We start from the raw sequence: 21,613 nt of genomic DNA, 5'->3' as shown, positions 1-21,613 counted from the left end.
GTAGTAAAAGTAATTTCGTTTTCTTTTTGTCCTCTTCGATGCAAAGGTGAGATGATTCTTGTTTGATGTATTCATAATGTGATTTTAGAATTATGTTTTGGTTTTTCGGTCATCAAGCTTCTGAGTTAGGTTATTTAGATTTTGTACGCAAACATGATTTTTAATAGAAATCACTAATTAAAAAAAAAAAAAAAAATCTAATGGGGCTGATTTGCAATCTATATATATATATATATATAGAAAATAGGTAAAGTTGAGAAAAAATCCAATTTTTTTTTTTTTTTTTAAAATTGGATTCTAAATGTTGTCTAAATTTGTGCCACTTATCTTATTTAAGTTTTTAAATTTTTTTTTTCTAGGTAAGTTAATGAGGTGCAAAAGTAGAATGGTCTAATATAAATAAATTAACAAAAACTCAATAAACAAAAAAAGAAAAAAAGAAAGAGTATACTCATATGTATATCCAAAAGAAATTAAAATAAAAAAAATAAAAAAGAAAGAAAGTATAATATGAATCCATATATGTGTGTAATTGTAGTTTTTTTTTTTAATTGCATCATGCATATGCACGAATTATACACTAGTTAATATAAAGTTAAACGTTTAGATACGTTAAAATTTAAATTTATGATGTCCATTCCATGATGATTGCTCAAGTTAAGATTCCAATTTCCAATTTCCAATTGGTTTTTGATGTAGGGGGATTTGAACCCTATAAATTTACCAATCGAGCTAACAGAAACCTATTGAATTTTAGTGAGATAAATATTGTTTTAATTGCAATACAGTGATATCCTTTTTATTGATTATTTTAGCTACATAAATAAGTGGGCACCCATTAAAGAGCTTTCAAGTTTCAAGGGAGTCCCGAATTTCTTTTTCTTTTTTCTTTTTTCTTTTTTCTTTTTGGGATTTAAGCCTTTAAGGTTACACCTACGTTCGGAAAATATTAAATTGAATGTACCTTGACTTCTTATAAAAATGGTTTGACTGCATGATTTTAAACTCTTAACTTAAGCACCGGTTAATAGGATCCATTAAAATAAAACATACTCTTAAAATAATGATACAAACGTAACTATATTCACGACAAATTTTACAATAATTAGAACGGTATTGCCAATGAATAATAGGAGAAATTATACAGTTTTCTGGTGGATCATGTCATTTGTCCACCATTCCACTAAAAGACTCCCACTTGTTTAAAATTGCTGAGTCAGTAATCAGTTTCTGTTTTAAAAAAATTTCTAACTCAGTAATTTTAAATAGGTGTGAGTCTTTATACAGTTTTCTGGTGGACCATGTCATTTGTCCACCATTCCACTAAAAGACTCCCACTTGTTTAAAATTGCTGAGTCAGTAATCAGTTTCTGTTTTAAAAAAATTTCTAACTCAGTAATTTTAAATAGGTGTGAGTCTTTTAGTGGAATGGTAGACCACGTCACTTATCCATAATATAAGCCTTATAATTTCTCGAATAATAGGCAAAATTAACAATCATATACCTACTATTTTTCTCTACCACCGCATCAAATAAATTTGTTACCAAAAAATAAAAGTTGAGGTCACGCCGTTAAGAAAGTGGGCTGACTAAGTTGAAGAAGCTAAACTTAGAAAAGAGGGGAATGTGAAGAACATGTGTTTCCAATGCATAATTTCAGTTGTTTTGTGCTTATGTGTGTTGTCGTGTGTAATAGGTTGTACCCTAAAAACAAACCCATGAAAGCTACGCGTGCACAATTGAGTTCTTCACGTGTACACCATCCAAAGTAACGTGGCAACTCAACCCCATGCAAAACACCCCAGCCCTACACGTTTCAACCTCACAAGCACACTAGACCCTGCAAACAAATTCAAACCTCACATATAATTAACTGCACAAACTGTTTCTTTCTCTCATAAGATCGAAGTTTTAAACACAAAAGCCAAAAGGGGTATCACAGTCTTACAAAACAAAAGCAATTGAATTTGATTTGATCCCATGTCTCTCAATTTCCCAATCACAACACCCCCATGGGAAGTCCTTGCTCTTGTTGCTCACCACCTTGACCCAAAAACACTAGCCATAGCCTCATGTGTGTGCAAGTCTTGGTTCATTTCCATGTCCTCAGACCACCTTTGGAAGCCAATTTGCAACACCCATTTCCCTAACCTACACTTCACTGACTTGGGTGAACAAATTCATCATGTCCCATACCATCGTCTCTATGCAATTGGTCACACTGCAGCCAAGCGTCGAGTCCAAACACCATGTAAGCCTAAACTTTCCCTTGACAATCTTATATTCTCTATCAACATCCGTACAAAAAGCTCCAACATTGTCACAATTGCAAAACCGGGTGAAGAACTAATCTTTGATCCAAATGGGGTGTTCAAATTCGACGTTGACAATGTGAACTACGAGTGTTCCTCTATGGTTGCGGTCGTGGAGGATGTGAAAATTACATGGAATGTGGTTTTGAGTGGGTGGAAAGGGCTGTTTACTATGATGGATTGTGAAGGGAAAGTGAGCTTCTCTCCGGGGGCCGAGGGGTGGTTTTCAGAGGAGTTACCGTCTCCGGGCTGTTGCGCTGGTGCGGTGGCGAGTGGTGTTGTGGCTGATTTGAAGTTGGGGTTTTGTGGTAGGAGGGAGAGTGGTGTTGGGAAGGTTAAGGTGGACAAAGTGAGTGTTGGGATTTTGAGTATTGTGAATTGGAGGTATGTTAGTGTTGATGATGGTCTAAGGTACTTGCAGCATTTTCTTGTTCCTTGTGATGACTAATTGTACGTGTAATTTCACTACTTTTTAAATTTTATTTAGTAAAGTTCTAAATGGTAATAATTCTCTCGCACCCATTTTTTCACTGCATTTTCTTAATTCACGTACATTTTCATGTTTAACGTCTTTTTGGGGAGTGGTATAAAAAAGCTATTACAAGGTTTTCCCTTTTACCAAAAAAAAAAAAAAAAAAAAAAATTGTGGATATTATATATGATGAAAAAATAATAATTTGAAACCTTCCATTTGGGCTTGTGATTGGTTGAAAATACCAAAATATTAAGGGCCCGTTTAGTAGAGGATTTTGAGTAATGTTATTTGTATTTTTTTGATATACGTGTGGGTGAAAAAATGTAAAGTGTGAAAAATACGTATAATGTTTTTTAAAAACTGAAAATATGTGTTTGACTATGCTTACCAAATAAGCCCTAAAAATCTCACATCACAAATCTACTTAACTTCTTTGTAAAATCTTGTGCCCGATATAATTAGCGCATTCATTAATAATAACTAGCCTCTGAGCACGCGCCCATGCGCGTACTCAGAGGCTCTTCTATTATTTTGGGAAATAGTTAATAATTTGCACTATTATAAATTAAAATTACTATATTTTCCAATTACAAAAATACCTAGAGGTGTGATGAGTGTTATGTGTGGAGAAAGGTTAATAATTTAATATTTGGTACAAACACATAACACTCATCATATCCCTAAGTATTTTTGTGATTGAAAAATGTAGTAATTCTAATTTATAAGAGATGAAAATTATTAATTATTTTCCAAAATAATAGAAGAGCGCGTGCTCAAAGTGTAGTGTTCTTAATTTGTTTTGAATAGGAACTGATTGCTTGCACTTTCGTGTTTTGAGAAAGTGAATCGTACAGGGAGAGTGAGAGTGGTGAAGTGAGTTCTTTCTTTTTTGCCACCATGAAATGATAAATCTGTAGAAAAAGCAAACTGGTTGATGTTTTAAAAAATTAATTATATTTCTAAGTGGGAGAAGGTTGTTATTTTTTTGTTCTGAATAGATCGAAACTGATTGCTTGCACTTTCGTATTTTGAGAAAGTGATTGTACAGGGAGAGTGAGAGTGATTAAGTGGGTTCCTTCTTTTTTGCCATCATAAAATGATACATCCATAGAAAAAAGCAAACTACTTGATGTTTTAAAAAATTAATTATATTTCTAACTGGTAGAAGTTTTTTTTATTTTTTATTATTATTATTATTTTTACATACTCAGATAAGGGGAGCAGGTTTTTTTTTTTTTTTTTTAATAAAAAGTATAGACTTATTAAAGGTTAAAAAAAAAAAAGTGATTTTTTTTTTTTGAAAACGTTAGATTAGGTAGTTGGAGTTTTTCAAATATCTTGAACAAAGAGTGTTCCTATTTAATAGACAATGTTTTAGTGCAAGTTAGATATGTATTTTTATTTGTCTATCCTTAAGTTTTGTCTCTACTTAAATTTAGAAGTGTTGGGGGTATTTTGAAACCAAAAAAAATCCGGTCCAAATAGGAACAGCCCCTTAATTAGTAGCTCAGAAGCTCTTCTATTTTTTGGATAAAGATTAATAATTTGCATTTATTATAATTTGAGATTTCTATTTTTCTAATAAAAAAAATAAAAAACCCTAAGGGTGTAATGAATTTTTTTTTAAAAAAAAATTGAAAAAAAAAAAAAGACAGAAGAAACAAATACATTGTGATGAAGTAAAAAAAAAATGAATACATGGGGCGCGTTTTGTAGATTGGAGGAGTTTTAAAATTAACAAAAAAGTAATCCTATTTTGTAAGAAGTTAGTGAGTAGAAGTAGGAATTTAAATCAACGTAAAAGTTAGAGTTTATTAGGAAGGCATTTCAATGTAGAAGTAGGAATTTATTATTTTTATCAATTTACTATTTTAACCCTATTTTTAAGTTTTAGATAGGGGTATTTTTGACAGTAAAAAAAGTAATAATTAATTTTCTTTTTCTAATTAACTATTTTAACCTCATTTTTAAGTTGTTGGTTAATTAATTTTGGTGTATTTTTTATAGGAAAAAAAGCAATAACTAACTTTCTGAATCCTCCAGAAGATAAACAAACTAGTAAATTCTGAGAAATAATTTTGGGTCAATTTACTTACATCTCGCAACACAAGGCAAGATTAGTCCTTAGTTTATTTATTTATTCGAGAATCAATTATAATCCTTAGTCGATATTTGATAGTATTGATACTTAGTTGATACTTGATAGTATTGATAGTCTCTGATAGTATTCACGGCACAACAAAAGAAAAATTATCTTTTATAAATCTAAAACTGAAAGCGATTTATCGAAAGAAAAAAAAAGGCACTGAAATTCGGAGTGTGTGATTTGATTAGCAGTTTATTTATTTTTGCAACATAAATTTTTTTGAAAAAAAAAAAATTATTTTCCTAATTGGGCCACCCACAAGATCTTTAAAAAAATAAAATAAAACTTTTTCCGCTGCCAGGATTTGAACCTGGATTCTTTAATCCATAAGAATTGCCAATGTGCTACAGCGGATTTTATGTTCTAGCGTATCGGTTTTTATTTTATCTAATGGATTTAAAAAAGCTGAAATACAAATAGAAAATGTTTTTCACTTTATACCCTATATTTTATGTTCTAGTGTATCGGTTTTTATTTTATCTAATGGATTTAAAAAAAGCTGAAATACAAATAGAAAATGTTTTTCACTTTATACCCTATATTTTAAGTTGCAACTTTTTAAACCCCTTAACCTTTTTTTTTTTTTTTTTCATAAAGATATAGAAATATATAAATAGTGGTAATTTCAAAACGATACACCGTTATCAATTAGTACTAAAATATTTCATTCTCTGGCCAAATCAAAACAGTCTTTGGAACAAAATTGATTTCTTTGGTTCTCTGGCCAAATCAAAATAGTCTTCGGAACAAAATTGATTTCTTTGGTTTACAGACATTTTCATGTGTGAGTTTTCTTTAGTTCTAAGGCAAAGAGTACTGGTTGAAGTTGCAGCCACCATTAACTTCTTAAGACTTTGAGATTACTACACTAAGGGAGAAGTTTAGGTTGAAAGACAATTTCCTTTATGTATGATAAAGTGTCATCCAAAGGATATTGCAACCTAGTGGTGGTTTTATATATATATATATATAGACAAAATAGGTTGCAATATGTAAAAGGTTAAAAATTGAGATAATACAGTTGAAGAGACAAATTAAGGGCTTGATTCTTATCCCAATCGACTGAACCGCTATATCGATCAATCGAGCCAGCTTGATTCATGGCTCAATTTCTGGATCAAAACCTGTGTTGGTTGATTTCTTGACCTTTTTATTTTTTTTAACACCTACCTTGATAGTAGGTTGATCGATCGAGTCATTAAGCTACTAGATGGATTGAAGTGTAAATTTCAATCGATTGAGGTTTGGGAATATAGTTTTGTGTGTGTACAAAATCTATCATATAACAGTTTTGAAGTGCTTTAAATGGCTAGTATGTATTGTGAACGTTAAAATCATTCAAAGTGTTTCTTTAAAGATGCCTTTTGAAGGGCTATAATCCCTTTGGCTATAAATAGTGATCCATATTCATTTATGAATGCTAAAACCATCTAAAGTGTTTCTCTAAAGGTGCATTTTGAAGGGCTATAGCTCCTTTTGCTATAAATAGTGATCCACGTTCATTAATGAATACTTTTTGACAATCTCTATAGGATTCTTGGTTTAGCTGTATCATAAGACAAATATGCAGTAGCCTTCTAGCATCTTTTTTGTGGGGGCCAAATATTGTCTAATGACAACCAAGTTTCGTGCCTCTAAGCATTTTGTTAACAAATCATTTTATTGTTTCTTCATTGTATTACACAAGTTTGTACAATTTCCATAAAGGCCCTGGCAAGTTCATTCTGTACTTCAATCCTATAACTCTGAACACAATATGCATTGATGTGAACCCTTTCAATGCTCTGCGTCAAGGTTCTAGCAATCTTGGAGTTAGTACGGCTTGCAAAAAACTCCTGTATTTCTTCAGCCTTCTCTAACGAGGAAAACTGGGGGATAAATAGAACAGAACAAGAAAAAGAAAAAAAAGATAAGCAGTAACAAAAACTAACTAAATGCATTTGAATTTAAATTTTATTTATTTTTAATTGAGATACAAAGGACTATACTGATATGTGTGAAACTAACAAGTAACAACAGAAGAGAGGAAGAGGAAGGGAGAGACAAACCGGTGAGACAATTGAATTGATGAAGTGAGTTATTAGATATCCGGAACCCCAGGTTTTTGAAATATGCTCCCAGTTATCCTTTATTTCATTCACATTTACAAGCAGAAAAAAAATGCATTACATAACAAAGAGGTATGCATCAATGATGAATGTATTCATGATGAACACAAGAATAGAATAATAGGGGATCAGTGCCAAAGTAAATCAAAACTAGAAAAATAATCTAGAAAAAGAATTTTTCATTCATGTTATGCATACTAGAAAAAGAATTGTTCTGAGTCTAGACTAGCATCATGTAATTTTGAGCAAAATAAATTAATACTGTACTTGTGTTAAAACTAGAAATTCTGATATAGATGTGGCATAAAATGTGTGAGATATTAAAAAATCTAAAGCTCCTACAAGCTATTTAGTTAGTCCACCTTAAGCATGTAAGTCCTCAAGACTTGTTACCTTCACAACAGACAACTTCATCTTCTCTGGAGCTCCGTTATCGGGTTTTGATCATTCAAATGGGATCCCACAAATACTAGAGCCTTAAATCAAAAAAACTTGGACAACACCTTAGGCATAGGGATCTTAAAGGTTCAATTGCAGCTCTTCCAAGAACTTTGTCTTCTTTGGAGTCGGGGAAAGGTCTAAGGTCAAAGGTCTACCAAGTGCACCACAATGCATGTTTTTTCTACATGAAAGAAGGTGAGTGCCCTCTACCCTGTACACGCTTAAATTCCTTTGTTTTCCTCAAATCCGCATGCAAAATCTTAGACTAGTTTCTTAATTTTATTAGGACAATTTTGATCAATGTAAAACATGGATATACTGCATGCACATGAACGGTTGAAATTCTTCAATGCAATGTGATTTTTGCATTTTACATTACAACTGGGGTATTACCTTCAGCCATGTCCAAGCTGTTTCCCTTCCTTCCCTACTAACAGCAAGTCCAAGAACAGCATCTTGGGTACGAACCTAGATTGAATGGGAAATAAAAGCCAGCATCAGCATCCCAAGCTCCATCAAACCATTATATATCAACATGTATGAAAAAATCTTGACCTCCACAATTATATATACCTCGGAAGACAACAAAAAGTTGAGAGCTTCAAGAGTTATGTTGGGATCTGGAGAAGATGTTAATGAACCTACAAGCACAAAAAGCGACATGTCTCCAACATACTAGAGAGATCAAATTTTTTGGAAAATTTAAATAATGATGTGTTATTACTTAGAATGCGTGCTTTCTCCTGGCTCAAATTAGTCTCTCTGTACACTCTCAAGAGAGATTCATAACCAATTCTGTTTGAGGTGCTGACTCTTCGCATTACAGCCACATATACTGCCTGCAACGAGAGCCCATTAGAAAAGTTGAGAGGAACTGTAGATGGAAAAATACTACTGATTGACTAATGCTCTTTTTACCAACCTTTCTTATGTCAGGATGGAGGAGTGGCGTATTTCTGTCATCCAAGAATGCAAGAAAACGTCTACTTGCTTCTTCTAGTGTCAGATTATGTCCAAACACAGCAAGGGCAGTCAAAACCTCTCCTCTCAACATTGCATCTAGATGGCTCTCACCTGGCTTGGGCTCCCAACCAAGCTTCCTGCAAAGAAATTCAAACATAGAAGAAAAAATAAATGTAAGAACGAAATAAAAAAAGAAGCTAATATTGCTCAAAGTGTTTTTTTTTTTTTTTTTGATATTTTGATAGCCACAACAATGGAGGAAGGGGAATTGAGACCTCAATCTCCTCATATAGGAGAGCAAGCAATGCCACTGAGCTATAAGGCTGTTGGCTTTGCTCAAAGTTTTTGAGTGCTCCTTATTTGGGTTAGTGTTGCACACTTGGTTTCCAATGGCATCTAAGGTCTGATATAACTCGTCGGTGGTATGCAACCATCAAGTCAAAGACCCCTTCCCCTAAAACTTTTTCTGGCATCCTACTTGCTTCCTTAGATATTTATACATATTACGCAACTTCAGAAATGATCTATAAGGTTTATTCAATATAATTATTAGTACGTATGACAATCTTTATCTTGAGTAAGCATATATTGAATATCTCTAAATAAAAGAAATAAATATGTATTTAGTATTTGCCAGTCTCATTATGTATGAAATACCCACATCCTAGATCCAGAGGTAAAAATTTGTGTCTATCACTATAAAACTCGAAAGAGGAATCACAACGATCCTCAAGTGACTTTTTCTTCTTCCTTAAAGCTCTCTTTTTACATTCTGAGACATTTAAACTTTATTTCCTAGATTTAATGAAAAAATACCTATGTCTGCTATTTACTAGCTATTAGCATCTCTTTTTAAGAAAGAAAAAGATTGACTATATTCAGAAAATGTCATATATATGGGTGATTAATCACCTCTTAATATTATAATTATTCAGTATATAAAGAAATGATACTTTTATGCTCTAAATATGTGGAAATGTATTGTCATACATTCTAGTACCCTAATAGTTAACATCTTATAGGGTTTTCTCAACCAAAATGAATATAATCAACTCCAAAGATATCACTATATCGAAAAAACAGTAGACAGAACAACCTGAATGACTTGTAAACAAGGACCACCATAGGAATTTGAATTATTTGTATATACGACAACTTACATTGCTGAATGCAGGAAAAGGCAAATAAAAAAAATTTGAATGTCAATCGGTGACTCAGGGGCTGCATCAGTTGTAATTCTTTCAACTTTATAACTCATCTGTGAATAGAGGGACCAGAATTAGTACTAAGAGCACAACTGATATATAGTTAAGTCTTAAGCAAGAGTTGAACATTACTTTGATTAAATTAGACAGCACGGTATATTCAAGTTCCTCCTTATAAGCATTCAGCAAGGTAAAAAATGAAGCGAAAGACTTCTGGCGAGCCATACAAAGGGCAAATGAATCATCCAGGATGCCTGTTAAACGAATGAGTTGTGTTAAGTGCTCTTTTCAACCATCAGCACAAACCATCATGAGATTAAAGCTGGTATGAGTAAAAATATCAAAACTACCAAATCTGTCTGTTGCAGATAAGTATTTGTTCTCTATTGCATTTTGGAGTCTGGCTTCAAGGTCCTCATCATATTCAACCCTATAGAAACCAGTCTGATCGACATTAAGTTTTACCCAAGCAGATGCGAAATTGCTTTCGTCACTCATGAGCTCTTTCATATCAAGAGTTTCAGAATTTTTTTGCAGTAGAAAATTCTTGCGCACATCATATGAGCCACAGCATAATGTTATTGGAACAATCCATTGGCCATCCTCATGGGTACCACTTGCCAAAAATCGTGACTGCCATTATTACATTGATTTGTATGAACCCAGTTAGTCCTCAAAATATTATTAAGTGAAACTCATTACAAAATAAAACAAATTGGGATGCATCAGGGTTAAGATATGTTATTTCCAGAAAAAAAAAAGGGTGAAAGAGACCAGACACAAGAAACCTGTTCAAACACCAATTTCTGATCTTTGACTTTGACAGAGACGACTGGGTACCCCTTTTGCTTTGTCCATGAATTCATTAGCTTGTTCACAGGCTCACCGGATCCCTCCTTAAGTGCAGCCCATAAATCTTGTGTCTTCGCATTGGAGCAAGCAAACTTTTTTACATATGAAGCAAGTGACCTCTAATTGCATACACAAATTAGAGGGGGGAGGAGAAGAAGAGGAGCAAAAAACAGTTACTTAAAACAAGGGGGGAAAAAGAATTTACAAATGCAAGAAAAAAAATAATTAACTGCCATACAATGAGCAAGCTAATTGAGCTTCTTAATCCAAAGAATAGATTTGAGCAAAAATCTCATATATTGCAGAAGATGATGGTTGACAAAGATGGAACTTAAAAGGACAAACCTTAATTGCAATCATTGGCCTGTTTGGATTAAGGGGGAAGGGAGGGGGAGTAGAGTAGAGTTTGGCGGAAATTAGGCTAATTTTCAACCACTCTACTTTACTCCCCCTCCCTTCCCCTCAATAGTAATACATGGCAGCTAAGAAAGAATCTAGAAGACAATCAAGCTGAGGCTATGTCACCAGATATCAAGTAAATATGCTTTCTAATACCATTTCTTATCTAGATGAGTATCACCATTGTTTCTATATATAAATAGAAATGAGCACTTTTCAAAATATTAGTTACATAGTATTCATCACGTTAGTGGTTACTTCCTAAACCTCTTATTCTATCCAACTATTTTTGAACAAAACCTCTCTAACCTCTTCCGAACTCGCAAAAAGAAAACTCCTATTGCTCTATCTTTTTCTAGGGCTTACTTTATGAAGGGTTTTCATGACTTAAATTTCATGTGAATTTGGGAGCGGAGGGAAAAGAGTTTCTTCAATAATTAGAAATATTTTTACTTGGGACAAAAAATATATACCAGTATAGGATCTAACAACCAACCTGAAAGCAATCAGCACCAAGATAGCTTTGCAGCATTCGGATAACAGATGCACCTTTTATGTAACTTATCGAGTCAATTATTTCATCAATCTCACTAGCATGATTTATCTTCACCTAAAAAGGTACGCTTAAATTGAGATATACTCAAAAAAGTAATAATACTAATTCCTTAAAGCAATTATAGTACCTCAATGGGATGGGACTCTCTAAGCCCATCCATCTCAAGACCCTCTGTATATTCATCAAGAAATTGAGTCCACACTTCCCATTCTGGGAACAAGCGATCAGCTGCTAAATAACTGACCTGCGCATATTGAAATAAACGATATATAATTTACAACACACAGTGTAATAAGGAATAATATATAGACACATGATCCATGCTGGCTGTGAGGAAAAAAAAAAAAAAACCATTTACGAAGAGCTTGGGCTACATTCCAACAAAAAAAAAAAATTACGTAGTTTAATTTAATAAGGAAAAATATTTTTTCACACTAGCTCACATCTACTATTTCACACACATATCTACAGCTGATTTCACTCACATATCTACAACTGATGCAAGAATGTCCACTTTTAAAAATGTCACCATTTTAACACAAAAAAAAAAAAAGAAAAAAAGAAAAAGAAAAAAAAAGATGTGAAATAATGGATTAATAATGATAATGAAGTTAGGCTCAAGCCAACCTTTTGAGGCTTGATTGATAAACAAATCAAGTTAAAATATAGTATCAAGTAGTTAGTGGAACTTGAGGCTTGACTTTATATATATGGTTTAAATGAACTTTCTTTAAGAAAGTTATAAACATGTTGATTCCAGCGCATGATAGGAGAAGGTTCAAGAATTCCTCATTGGTTTTGGAATCCCACATTGGTTAGAAGAATAATAAGGAGGTGTACTAGTTATATTAAAAGAGTTAGTCTCATATTGAAAAGAGAAGTAGTATGGAGGAGTGTTGTCCCTTATAAAAGGAGTGGTAAAGTAGCTTTATTGTGTGTGAGAGTTAGAGCAAAGCTTTGTCTTGTAAAAGGGATAAAGACTAGCTTTGCCTAGTGAGTTAGTGTGAGGCACCTTTGGGTGTATTGGGATTTTGGGTTAGTTTATTGTTGAGAGTTTTTGTGATTGTAATTCCTATTATTAATAGTGAATTTTGCTGGGATTGCCTGCGGAAGTAGGCTTGGAGTTAGCCTAGCCACATTAAATCTTGTGTATTGCGGAGCTTGCTATTTTATTATTTTGCATGTATTTTCACAACAAAACAATGACATATAAATAGTCTAATTCAAAGCAAAAAAAAAAAAATGACATATAAATAGTCTAATTCATAGCAAAAAGTTATGTGTGAAGACAAGGTTGATGAACTTTATTTTATAGCGCCTTAAATGAAGAAAAGTAGTCTATCAAAGTAACTTGATCGATATCACTTAAAGCATAAGTAAATATATGTGAGCATGTATTTTAAAATATATAACCAGTTAACCATGACTTTATACAAGAAGGAAATAATCTTATCAAAGGATGTGTGAACAAGCTTTAGCTTAATGAACAAAATAAATGATGTAAGGATGAACATGTTATCTAGCTTGGTGATAAAATTGAGCCTGGCTCATTTTCAAAACATAATTACATAAGCCAATCTTGAAATTTTAATAAACAGCTCAGTTTGGATAATTTACAACCCAATGCAATAAATACCCATGTTGCGAACCCCTCATTCAGCCACAAATGAGTCCACCATTCCATCGTTACAAGATTGCCAAACCACTGATGTGCAAGTTCATGGGCTACAACAATCACAACCTGAGACAAATAATAATTAAACATTTTGTGTAGTGTTATTTAAACAATAGCTTCATACTATATTAGCCAAACAAAATTCTAACAAAAATAGCAACATTCACAACATGCATATTACCCTCTGCTTATCAGCAGCTGTGGAATGCTGAACATCATAGAGCAAAGCTGTTTCACAGTATGTAACCAAACCATAATTCTCCATGGATCCAAAAGCAAAATCAGGAATTGCAACCATATCCAATTTGGGAAGAGAGTAAGGCACTGCAAAGTATCTGCAGAAATTATCATGGTTAATTGGAATTTCAAATAATACAACATAAGAACAAAAATGTAACGACTTATTGGATCACCAATAACCATGATCCAGTGTCCACTATGTAGCTAAGGACTTGTATGTTGTGTCTTGTGATCAGTAGTTTGGTTGCGATTCACAGTAAAACTTACTCTTTGTATAATTCAAGTGTACTAACAGCAACATCCAATGCGAATTTCCCTTGATTTACTTTACCAACCTGACAGTATACTCGAACTTCAACTCCTGTAAAGTCATGTAAGATTACACTATCAAGAACAAGGATCATATTATACCACAAGAAACAGTGAACATAGTGTAATGTTTTACCATCAGATGTAAGATGTTCCACATAATCAAACAAACCAACAACAATTGCCACCAAATATGTAGACATGATTGGTGATTCTTGATATGAAACTGTCTTCAAATCCCCATCCACTTTTTCTTCAATAATTGGCATGTTGGAAAGAGCTACTAGTTGTGATGGCACATCCAATGTGATTTTGAACGTAGCCTGCAAAACTCAATGCCCAAAAAGAAGGGCCAAATAAGCTTTTGTTTGCATTCATTTGAAACAGAATCAAGCAAATCTACTTCCGAACCAAAAATAATTTAGTCACAAGATCTTAAATTAACTGCGAGAGAGAGAGATTGTGTCACCTTGCAAGCAGGTTCATCCCAACAAGGAAAGCATCGCCTAGCATCATCTGGTTTAAACTGTGTAACTGCCATATTCTTCTTCTCACCATTGTGCTCATATGTACTGGAAAGCAAAATCATTTATTAATTTATATACACATTACTAATAAAATTCTCATTTACCAGAAAATAGAAGGCATTTATAATTAGCTCCATTCATAAGTAAATCGTGAAGGGTGAAATCATAGGTTCAATCCCATTAAAGAGAGTATATACATTAACATAAACCTTTAATTAATATGGTCAAAGGCCTGCCTGATAATCTGAAACAGAATTTGGAAATAAAAATTAATCATTTTAAGTATATTTGAATTTAAAAGAACTTTTTTTTTAAATTATTTTTTATTTTTTTAACTGTTTTTTTCAAATTGATAATAAAAACTAAATTCAACACTTACCTAAATGGGAAAAAAATCAATTAAAATTTTTAAGTAATTTACATCCTAGTTGGTCTTATACAAGTGGAATGCAAAACATAATTTTATAAAAATGATTCTCATTCCCAAGAACTGAACCCATTTTTTGTCATCACATACACATGCACATCTTCACTGCCACAAACACATTTTGATTGAACCCCACTGACAATTTGCTGAGATAACAAGTTGTGATTGGAATAATATGGTATTTGCATAGAAACATGTATACTAAGGAGATAAGTTGTAATTGAAGTAACATTACTTTTTGTATGGATCTACCACTTACATCTCTTTTATTATTCACCAACCATATTAGATTAAGGTCAACAAAAGTGAACAAAAAATATTATGAAAAATTTTGTGTCTCTAAACTTTTTGCAATAAAAATATGCGACAATTAGTTCTATAGATTTGACTGGCTAAAGGTGAGTCTAGGGTTTTTCTTTAAAAAAATTCCCTTGTTTTATCCCCCCCACCCCCAAAAAAAAAAAAAAAAAAAAAAAAAAAAACCTTTTTGCAACAAAAATATGTACCTTATATAGAAGCCCTTCATTTTGTCATTTAAAGATCCTTGAAAGTGGATAGTGAGAAGTCCGAGACCAATGGGAAGAGTGTCAGCAAAGTTCAAAACCAAAATCTCGTCCTCTTCAACCACATCAACTTTTAAAGGCTTTAACACCTGCACAAATCCAAAGGAAAAAAAAATGGCTATTAAGTCTTAATTTTTGAACTATGTAGCCAAACAACCCCTTTTTAAATTATGTAGCAAAATACCCTTATTTTGGAACTTGATATTACCAATCTTGAGTACTGTGCATAATCTTGAGTATTATGCATAATTTTAAGTGGAACTTCTACGCAAAATTTTCAAAAAAAATTTAAGTGGCAAAATACGCATAGAACTCAACATTAGTAATATCGAGTTCTAAATCAAGGGTATTTTGTTATATTGTTTGAAAAGTAGGCTGTTTGGTTACATAGTTCAAAAATTAAGGCTAAATAGTTATTTTTTCCCAAATCCAAATCTTTATTCATTCAACATTTTATTTTTAAAAAACATGTCATTTGGTTTGTCATGATAAATGCAAATTCAGTCAATGAGTCTCACATTCAAATAATCACAAGGTTGACTATTTTTTTGAATAAGCTAGAGCTCATACAACGCAAAAACAAAATAAATCAATCAAGCTAAAGTTTAACAATGTTACAAATATATTAGTCCAATATAATAGGCTTAAACCTAATCCTACTTTATAAGTAAGTCAAGTCTTCTACTTATACTAGAAGTCTACTAACCATAGTTACTATATGATTAGTCTCAAAGTTTAGCTTATTATATGTACTCATGTTGAGTTCATTATAACAAAGGATGTGTACTACACTCATATGATAAAAATGTAGCCCTTAAGTAAACTAAATTACGTAATCCATGTATTCTTGTGTTCTCTATTTGTATCTATTCTAACATATTCAACAAACAAGATATTTTAGGATGTTAAGTTAAAGCACTTACAACAAAACCTTTTACCATTAGTTTAAACTAACTTTAAAAGTAAAGTTAGGCTGATATATAAGATAGGTATTACCTGCTGCATAGAATTAGAAGAGTGTGCAGCTGGGTGGGTGAAAGATACGGAGGTGGTATCGATGGAGAGTTCAGCGGCGTTGAGGACGATGAAACTGGTATCTGCCACGATTTTGAGCTCAATAGCCACGGAGCCAGCAAACTTGCACGTGGTGAGGTTCGGTTTCAGCTTTATGTCATAGCGTTTTGGGACAGCGAATTTTGGGAGCCGAGGTTGCCCTTTGAATTCCTCCATGGAAACCATAACTTTCATATTCTTTCGCTTAAAAGAAAAAAAAAAAAAGAGTAATTAAGAATTGAAATTGAAACGAGTGGAAGAGTAGACATTGGGCTATTTAGAGTTCTGAGAATTTATATAGATTGACAAATGATAAACTATTTTTATTTATTTTTTCATGTGGAGAATTTAAAAATAGATTTATTGTTTCATAAATGATAAGAGAATATAACTATATATATAAATAATTTTTCCGCGCATTACTCGAGTTAGCGACTAGTAAATATATTAAGTGCACATCTTTATTAATGTTATCATCCTAGATGATCAAATGATGATGACAATGAATATAGAATGAGAAACTATGTCAAATGTTTCAATAATATGGTATTTTTTTGGATCGGTTACGAGATAATCTATGAACAATGAACTCATACGTTAGAAACCTAAGTCTTAAAGAAGTTATGTGGTACGTAGTAGTAGGTTTGTTCATACTGCTAAATTGATAACAAGAAATACTAATTTCAAAATTTCATACCGAATTGGGACGCCGCCTATTTCTTATGTAAAAATAACTCGCCAGAGCGAGGAGCAATCCACAGCCGATGCCCTTAATGTACGACATATTTGGTAAATTTTAGAGATACCCAGTTGGAGAAAAAAAAAATAAACTCAGATATTATTGTATCAATATCAATTTCAGAGTCAAAGATTTGTCACTTTTTTTTTTATAATGATTTTAAGGTTACCATTGTAAGGACAGTCCAGGCTTCTTAAATAGAAGAGCAGTTGAGTGAAAGAGGAGGAGATTAAAGCTTAAGCTTGATATGGAAAGAAGAAAGCAATCTATTCTTTTCTCTTCCTTTCCACTCATTCTTATCCAATTTTCATCTTGAAGAATTTATTTTGTCTTTTGCTTCCTTTCTCTCCCTTTCCTTAAGATTTATACTTGTCTCTGTATCAATTTCTTCTCCTCCTCTGTTATCATTCTTACGCAATGTCATCTTGAAAAAGAAGGTTGTGCAAGATTTATTTGTTTAACATTTCTTAATAGCTTGTTTTGTGTTTTACTTTTGGTCACTGCCTTTTAGTTTTGGGACTATGGTTGTACCATCGCTAGGCAACAACAACCAATTGAAATGACTAGGAATCAGTTTACTTCGAGAAAAGGCAACGAAATTGGTTTGAAACATTTTGATTATCACTGCAGAACTATGATTAGCAGTAAAGGGGAAGATGCAAAGCCTCAATGTAATATATACTTTTGTCCTTTAAAAATTTTGTATTTTCATTGGGATAATTATTTGATGTCCATGAATTCCAAAGAAGATCTCGTCCCTTATTGACTATTATTTATTTTTCATTTGCTCTAACATAGTAGTAAATTACCAGCATTTTGCCTACAAATTTTGATTCTTTGAATGTACAAAAATTCTGAATTTGATTTTGGTGTAAATGGTATTAATTCTCTCGCATCCATTTTTTAAAATATGCATTTTCTTGATTCATGTACATTTTCACGTTTAACATATCTTTAAACATGGATTTTCGCATTTCCAAATGTGTACACCAGTGTATTAATTTTGAATATTAGATGAGAAGTACTTTTTTTTTTTCCGAGTCTGTTAACGTGTGCCCTTAGGGCATTAGGAAATTTTTAATGAGAAGTGCTAATACTACAAAAATAGTGAAAAAAAAATAGTGGGTCCATAGGGGTACACATCTCCACCATTCACAACTTATTACCACGACGAGTTGTGATAAAAGTTGTAATATTTTTTGTGGCATTAGCATTTCTCTTTGTTAATGGATAATTTTAGGAAATATTTGATACTTACTTTCATGAAAAATATAAGAAGTTGTTAAAAAGTTGCTTGTTTCTTTTCTCATAAAAAAGTTTATAAACCAACACCTTTTGAGCACCCATTAATTTTTCCCGTACAATAATTAATAATTATATAATTGAAGAAGGGGGTAGAATTTGAATTCTAGAAATACCATGAATAGATTGTGTTAGGGTACATTTTTTTAAGTACCACCTATTTATTTTCAAACACCACCAATAAGTTACTGGGCTTTTCCCAAATATTTTTTTGCCCTATTATTATGCTGACCACAAATATTTCATATCTTAATATCTAAATTGGGTCATGATATAAACTATCACAAAAAACCCAAAAAATTCATATTTTATCAAATTTTATTATTATTATTTAGTTTAGCCCAAAACCGGCCTTATGAGCCCAATACACACATTCCATTCTATTTAAAGCCCAATAATACTTATGCTTGACAATATTTAAAAAACCCATGATTCAAGTCCATGATAAAACAATTTTATCAACGAAATTCAAATCCATGATCAAACCTCAAGATTTAAACCCATGGCAATTTAGTTATGAAAAGCCTAGTTCTTACTAGCAATATCAAAAAAGCCCAATTCTCATTGGCAACATCAAAAGCCCAGTTCTCACTGTCAACATAAAAAAAACTCAATTCTTATTGGCAACATCAAAAGCCCAAGCTAACTACTTGGCACTATTTTATCAAAAGTCTAATCTAACTATTTAATACTATTTTATCATAAGCCCAAGGTTATTAATACTTGGCAAAATACTATATCATAAGTATTTCACTTAAAAGTCCAATGATGAACAATACTTTAAGTTCTTAAACCTATTGCTATAATATTACAAGCCCATGAAATCTATGGCAATTATCTATTTTCAAAACCCATGGCAATCATCTTATAAAAGCCCATGGAAAATTATGATTATTTATCTTAGACCCATGACATTTATTTATTTCATATCATATTATAAACTTGTAGTCATTATTTATCTTATATCACAATATTCATAATATTTATTTCCAAAACTCATGATAATCATTTATCCTACAAACCCATTATGATTATCTATAGAAAAACTCATGAGAATATCACATTATTCCACTATAGTGGTTGTTACCATATTTTATTTGAAACTTGTGGATATTGCCTCTATTTAAAACCCATGGTAAATATTATTCTCAAGAAATATTGGAGGTCATTATTTAAAAGCCCCAAAGAAAATATCATTTACAAAACTAATCCATAGCAAAAATTATGAGAAACTATATAAGTTGTTATTTAAAGCCCATGAAAATTAATACCCAAAACCTATCACAAATATTTATTAAAGCTAATGGATTCATTCCATTTTTACTAACAACTAAAGCTCAAGTGGAATAAAAATCCATGGCAATATATGGTAGCTTTGTCCATCTTGTAGGGCTCATAATGAGAAAGCAAAAAGATAGGCCCAAGTGGAGAGAACCACCATGTCAAAGGCCCACTAAAGTACTCAACCCTTATGGCCAAGTCCAACATGAAGTCTCTGCCAAAACAGCCCATGTGTGCAAACTGACTCAGCTGGAGAACTTCATTCAATTTTGCCTTCCACTGGAGGTTATCTCAAAAAGCAACCAAACTCCCAAACCAAATTAGGAGCTAGCCATCTCTCCCACTGCCAACTCTGATGTGAACAATATTAGAGGCTAACACCTAAAGGCTAATGGGCAATAAATACCTTTCCTCTCCAAGTTTTGGTCACAACTTAAGGAAGGCGTAACCAAGACCTCCAAGTGAACTAAATAGTTTATTTTATTACTAAAAATGTATGTAATTGATTCATAAACCAAGCCCATGAACCCTAAAGGGGAAAATTTAGAAACATGTGGTTTGGAGGGCATAAAAGGATCTCTAGCAGAACCCTTTGAAGTAAATGTAAACTCTGACACCTAGTTTGGGGTGTTGAATCATACTTCCTAGGGTCTAAATCTCAATTGCAGCACTAGGATTCCTCCTTAATACCTGCCTTAATCCCATTGGCTGAACACAATCTCAGAATTCTTAGCATTTAATGTATGATTATGCTAATTTTTACCCATGTGTGACATTGCCCAAAGAAGCAAAACAACCCCAAAAGCAAATCTCCCATTTCAGGCCAAATCCTAGGATAATTATATCAGCTATTGATGTGCATTGATAATAGCTTAATTTTGCATATTTATATCATTGTTAGAAAGTATTATCATACTTATTTTGAGTTAATTCATGCATTTTATATTTAGTTTTGGAATAATGTTAAATAATCAATTTTGTGCTTAATTGAATTTTATTGCGTGAATTTGTCTTTTGTAGGAGAATGGAATTAAATAAGTGGATTTGTGCAAAGAAGAAAACTAATGGACTTTTTTTTTTTTTTTTTTTTTTTGAGATCCAAACGATAGAATTGCATTAATATGGTCAAGAAATACATACAAAGTTGGGCCCAGGGAGGTGCCCAAAATAGAAATGGCTACAGTAGATTATGGAAACATAACACATGCAAACACAGTGAAACAAAAACGTAGAAGCCTAGTCTTGTCCTTGAGTGTCCATGAACCTCTGATACTCTTCAAGCAGTCCACACGCCATGTCTACTATCACTTTTGGGTGAGTTTGGTAGTGTTGGAAATAAAATTTGTTCCTTGCGGCCCATATCGCCCATGCTGTGACTGCCCATTTCTCCAACTCTTGCTGACTGAGCTTGCTCCACATTTGCTGAAATAAGAGGAAGAAGTCGCTGACAACGTTGCTGCACTTTTGGGTTCGGCCACTAAACAGAGCCCACACATTTTGAGCAAAAGGGCATTCCCATAAGATGTGGTGCACAGTCTCAGTATTATGAAGGTAGAATTCGCACCATGTGTCCACATTCACTCGGCGTTGATGCAGCTTGTCTCTAGTTGGAAGACAGTTTGAAACAGCTCTCCATAGGAACATCCTGACCTTCGGCTGCACTTTCAGATCCCATACTTTGTTCCAGGTTAGCCCATCCTCCCGAGCACCAGAGTGCTCCGCCCAACTCTACGTACTGGAGCGGAGAGTGACTCGGTACGCAATTTTTACCGAGAATTTTTGGGCCGCGTTTTCAATCCAAACAAGCGTGTCTTGGGACTGCAAATGGTCAAGTGGTATTGATAGAATCTCCTCCCTCATCCTCTGGCTGAACATGGCATCAAGCTTCCCACGATCCCACTGCCGAGCGTCTTTGTCTATGAGTTCACAAACTCTCATATCCAACACTGCCTCTGTTCGTGGTATTGGCTTGTGTGTGAGCCATTTATGGGTGTACACTCCAATTGTTCTGCCATTACCCACCCACCACTTTGAGCCTC

The 21,613-nt window shown here is 33.0% G+C and overlaps 2 protein-coding genes across 6 annotated transcripts in view; one reads left to right on the top strand and one right to left on the bottom strand.

Moving 5' to 3' along the window:
- The first annotated feature begins 1,981 nt into the window (after positions 1–1,981).
- LOC126691484 (probable F-box protein At5g04010) lies at positions 1,982–2,761 on the top strand. The gene has a single exon (XM_050386523.1). The coding sequence runs from the start codon at positions 1,982–1,984 to the stop codon at positions 2,759–2,761; it is 780 nt and encodes a 259-aa protein (XP_050242480.1).
- A 3,698-nt stretch (positions 2,762–6,459) lies between these two features.
- The window catches only part of LOC126693589 (aminopeptidase M1-like), a 55,456-nt gene continuing 40,302 nt past the window's right edge, over positions 6,460–21,613 (bottom strand). Inside the window, exons 1-20 of one of the 5 annotated variants that reach the window (XM_050389619.1) lie at positions 16,950–17,133; positions 16,196–16,456; positions 15,143–15,288; positions 14,152–14,254; positions 13,819–14,005; positions 13,641–13,734; positions 13,315–13,468; positions 13,095–13,199; positions 11,586–11,702; positions 11,399–11,512; positions 10,440–10,622; positions 10,002–10,284; positions 9,784–9,905; positions 9,607–9,704; positions 8,406–8,583; positions 8,208–8,322; positions 8,057–8,124; positions 7,877–7,951; positions 6,983–7,060; positions 6,460–6,802 (exon numbers count right to left, since the gene is read on the bottom strand). In XM_050389619.1, coding sequence (XP_050245576.1) covers positions 6,605–6,802; positions 6,983–7,060; positions 7,877–7,951; positions 8,057–8,124; positions 8,208–8,322; positions 8,406–8,583; positions 9,607–9,704; positions 9,784–9,905; positions 10,002–10,284; positions 10,440–10,622; positions 11,399–11,512; positions 11,586–11,702; positions 13,095–13,199; positions 13,315–13,468; positions 13,641–13,734; positions 13,819–14,005; positions 14,152–14,254; positions 15,143–15,288; positions 16,196–16,456; positions 16,950–17,036 — 2,766 coding nt within the window. In that variant the 5' untranslated portion in view covers positions 17,037–17,133 and the 3' untranslated portion in view covers positions 6,460–6,604. Of the gene's footprint in view, positions 6,803–6,982; positions 7,061–7,876; positions 7,952–8,056; positions 8,125–8,207; positions 8,323–8,405; positions 8,584–9,606; positions 9,705–9,783; positions 9,906–10,001; positions 10,285–10,439; positions 10,623–11,398; positions 11,513–11,585; positions 11,703–13,094; positions 13,200–13,314; positions 13,469–13,640; positions 14,006–14,151; positions 14,255–15,142; positions 15,289–16,195; positions 16,457–16,949; positions 17,134–21,613 lie in introns of those variants that run through there. The other 4 variants (XM_050389615.1, XM_050389616.1, XM_050389620.1 and 1 more) reach the window with 4 other exon arrangements.

This window comes from Quercus robur, chromosome 7, assembly GCF_932294415.1.
Source record: "Quercus robur chromosome 7, dhQueRobu3.1, whole genome shotgun sequence".
Classification (NCBI taxonomy): domain Eukaryota; kingdom Viridiplantae; phylum Streptophyta; class Magnoliopsida; order Fagales; family Fagaceae; genus Quercus; species Quercus robur.
Note: the sequence above shows the minus strand (reverse complement) of the source record. Positions and strands in the feature narration are given on the sequence as shown.

Bases quoted from the DNA above. Each gene is read 5' to 3' on its own strand.
- LOC126691484 (XM_050386523.1), top strand. From the start codon at position 1,982: ATGTCTCTCAATTTCCCAATCACAACACCCCCATGGGAAGTCCTTGCT.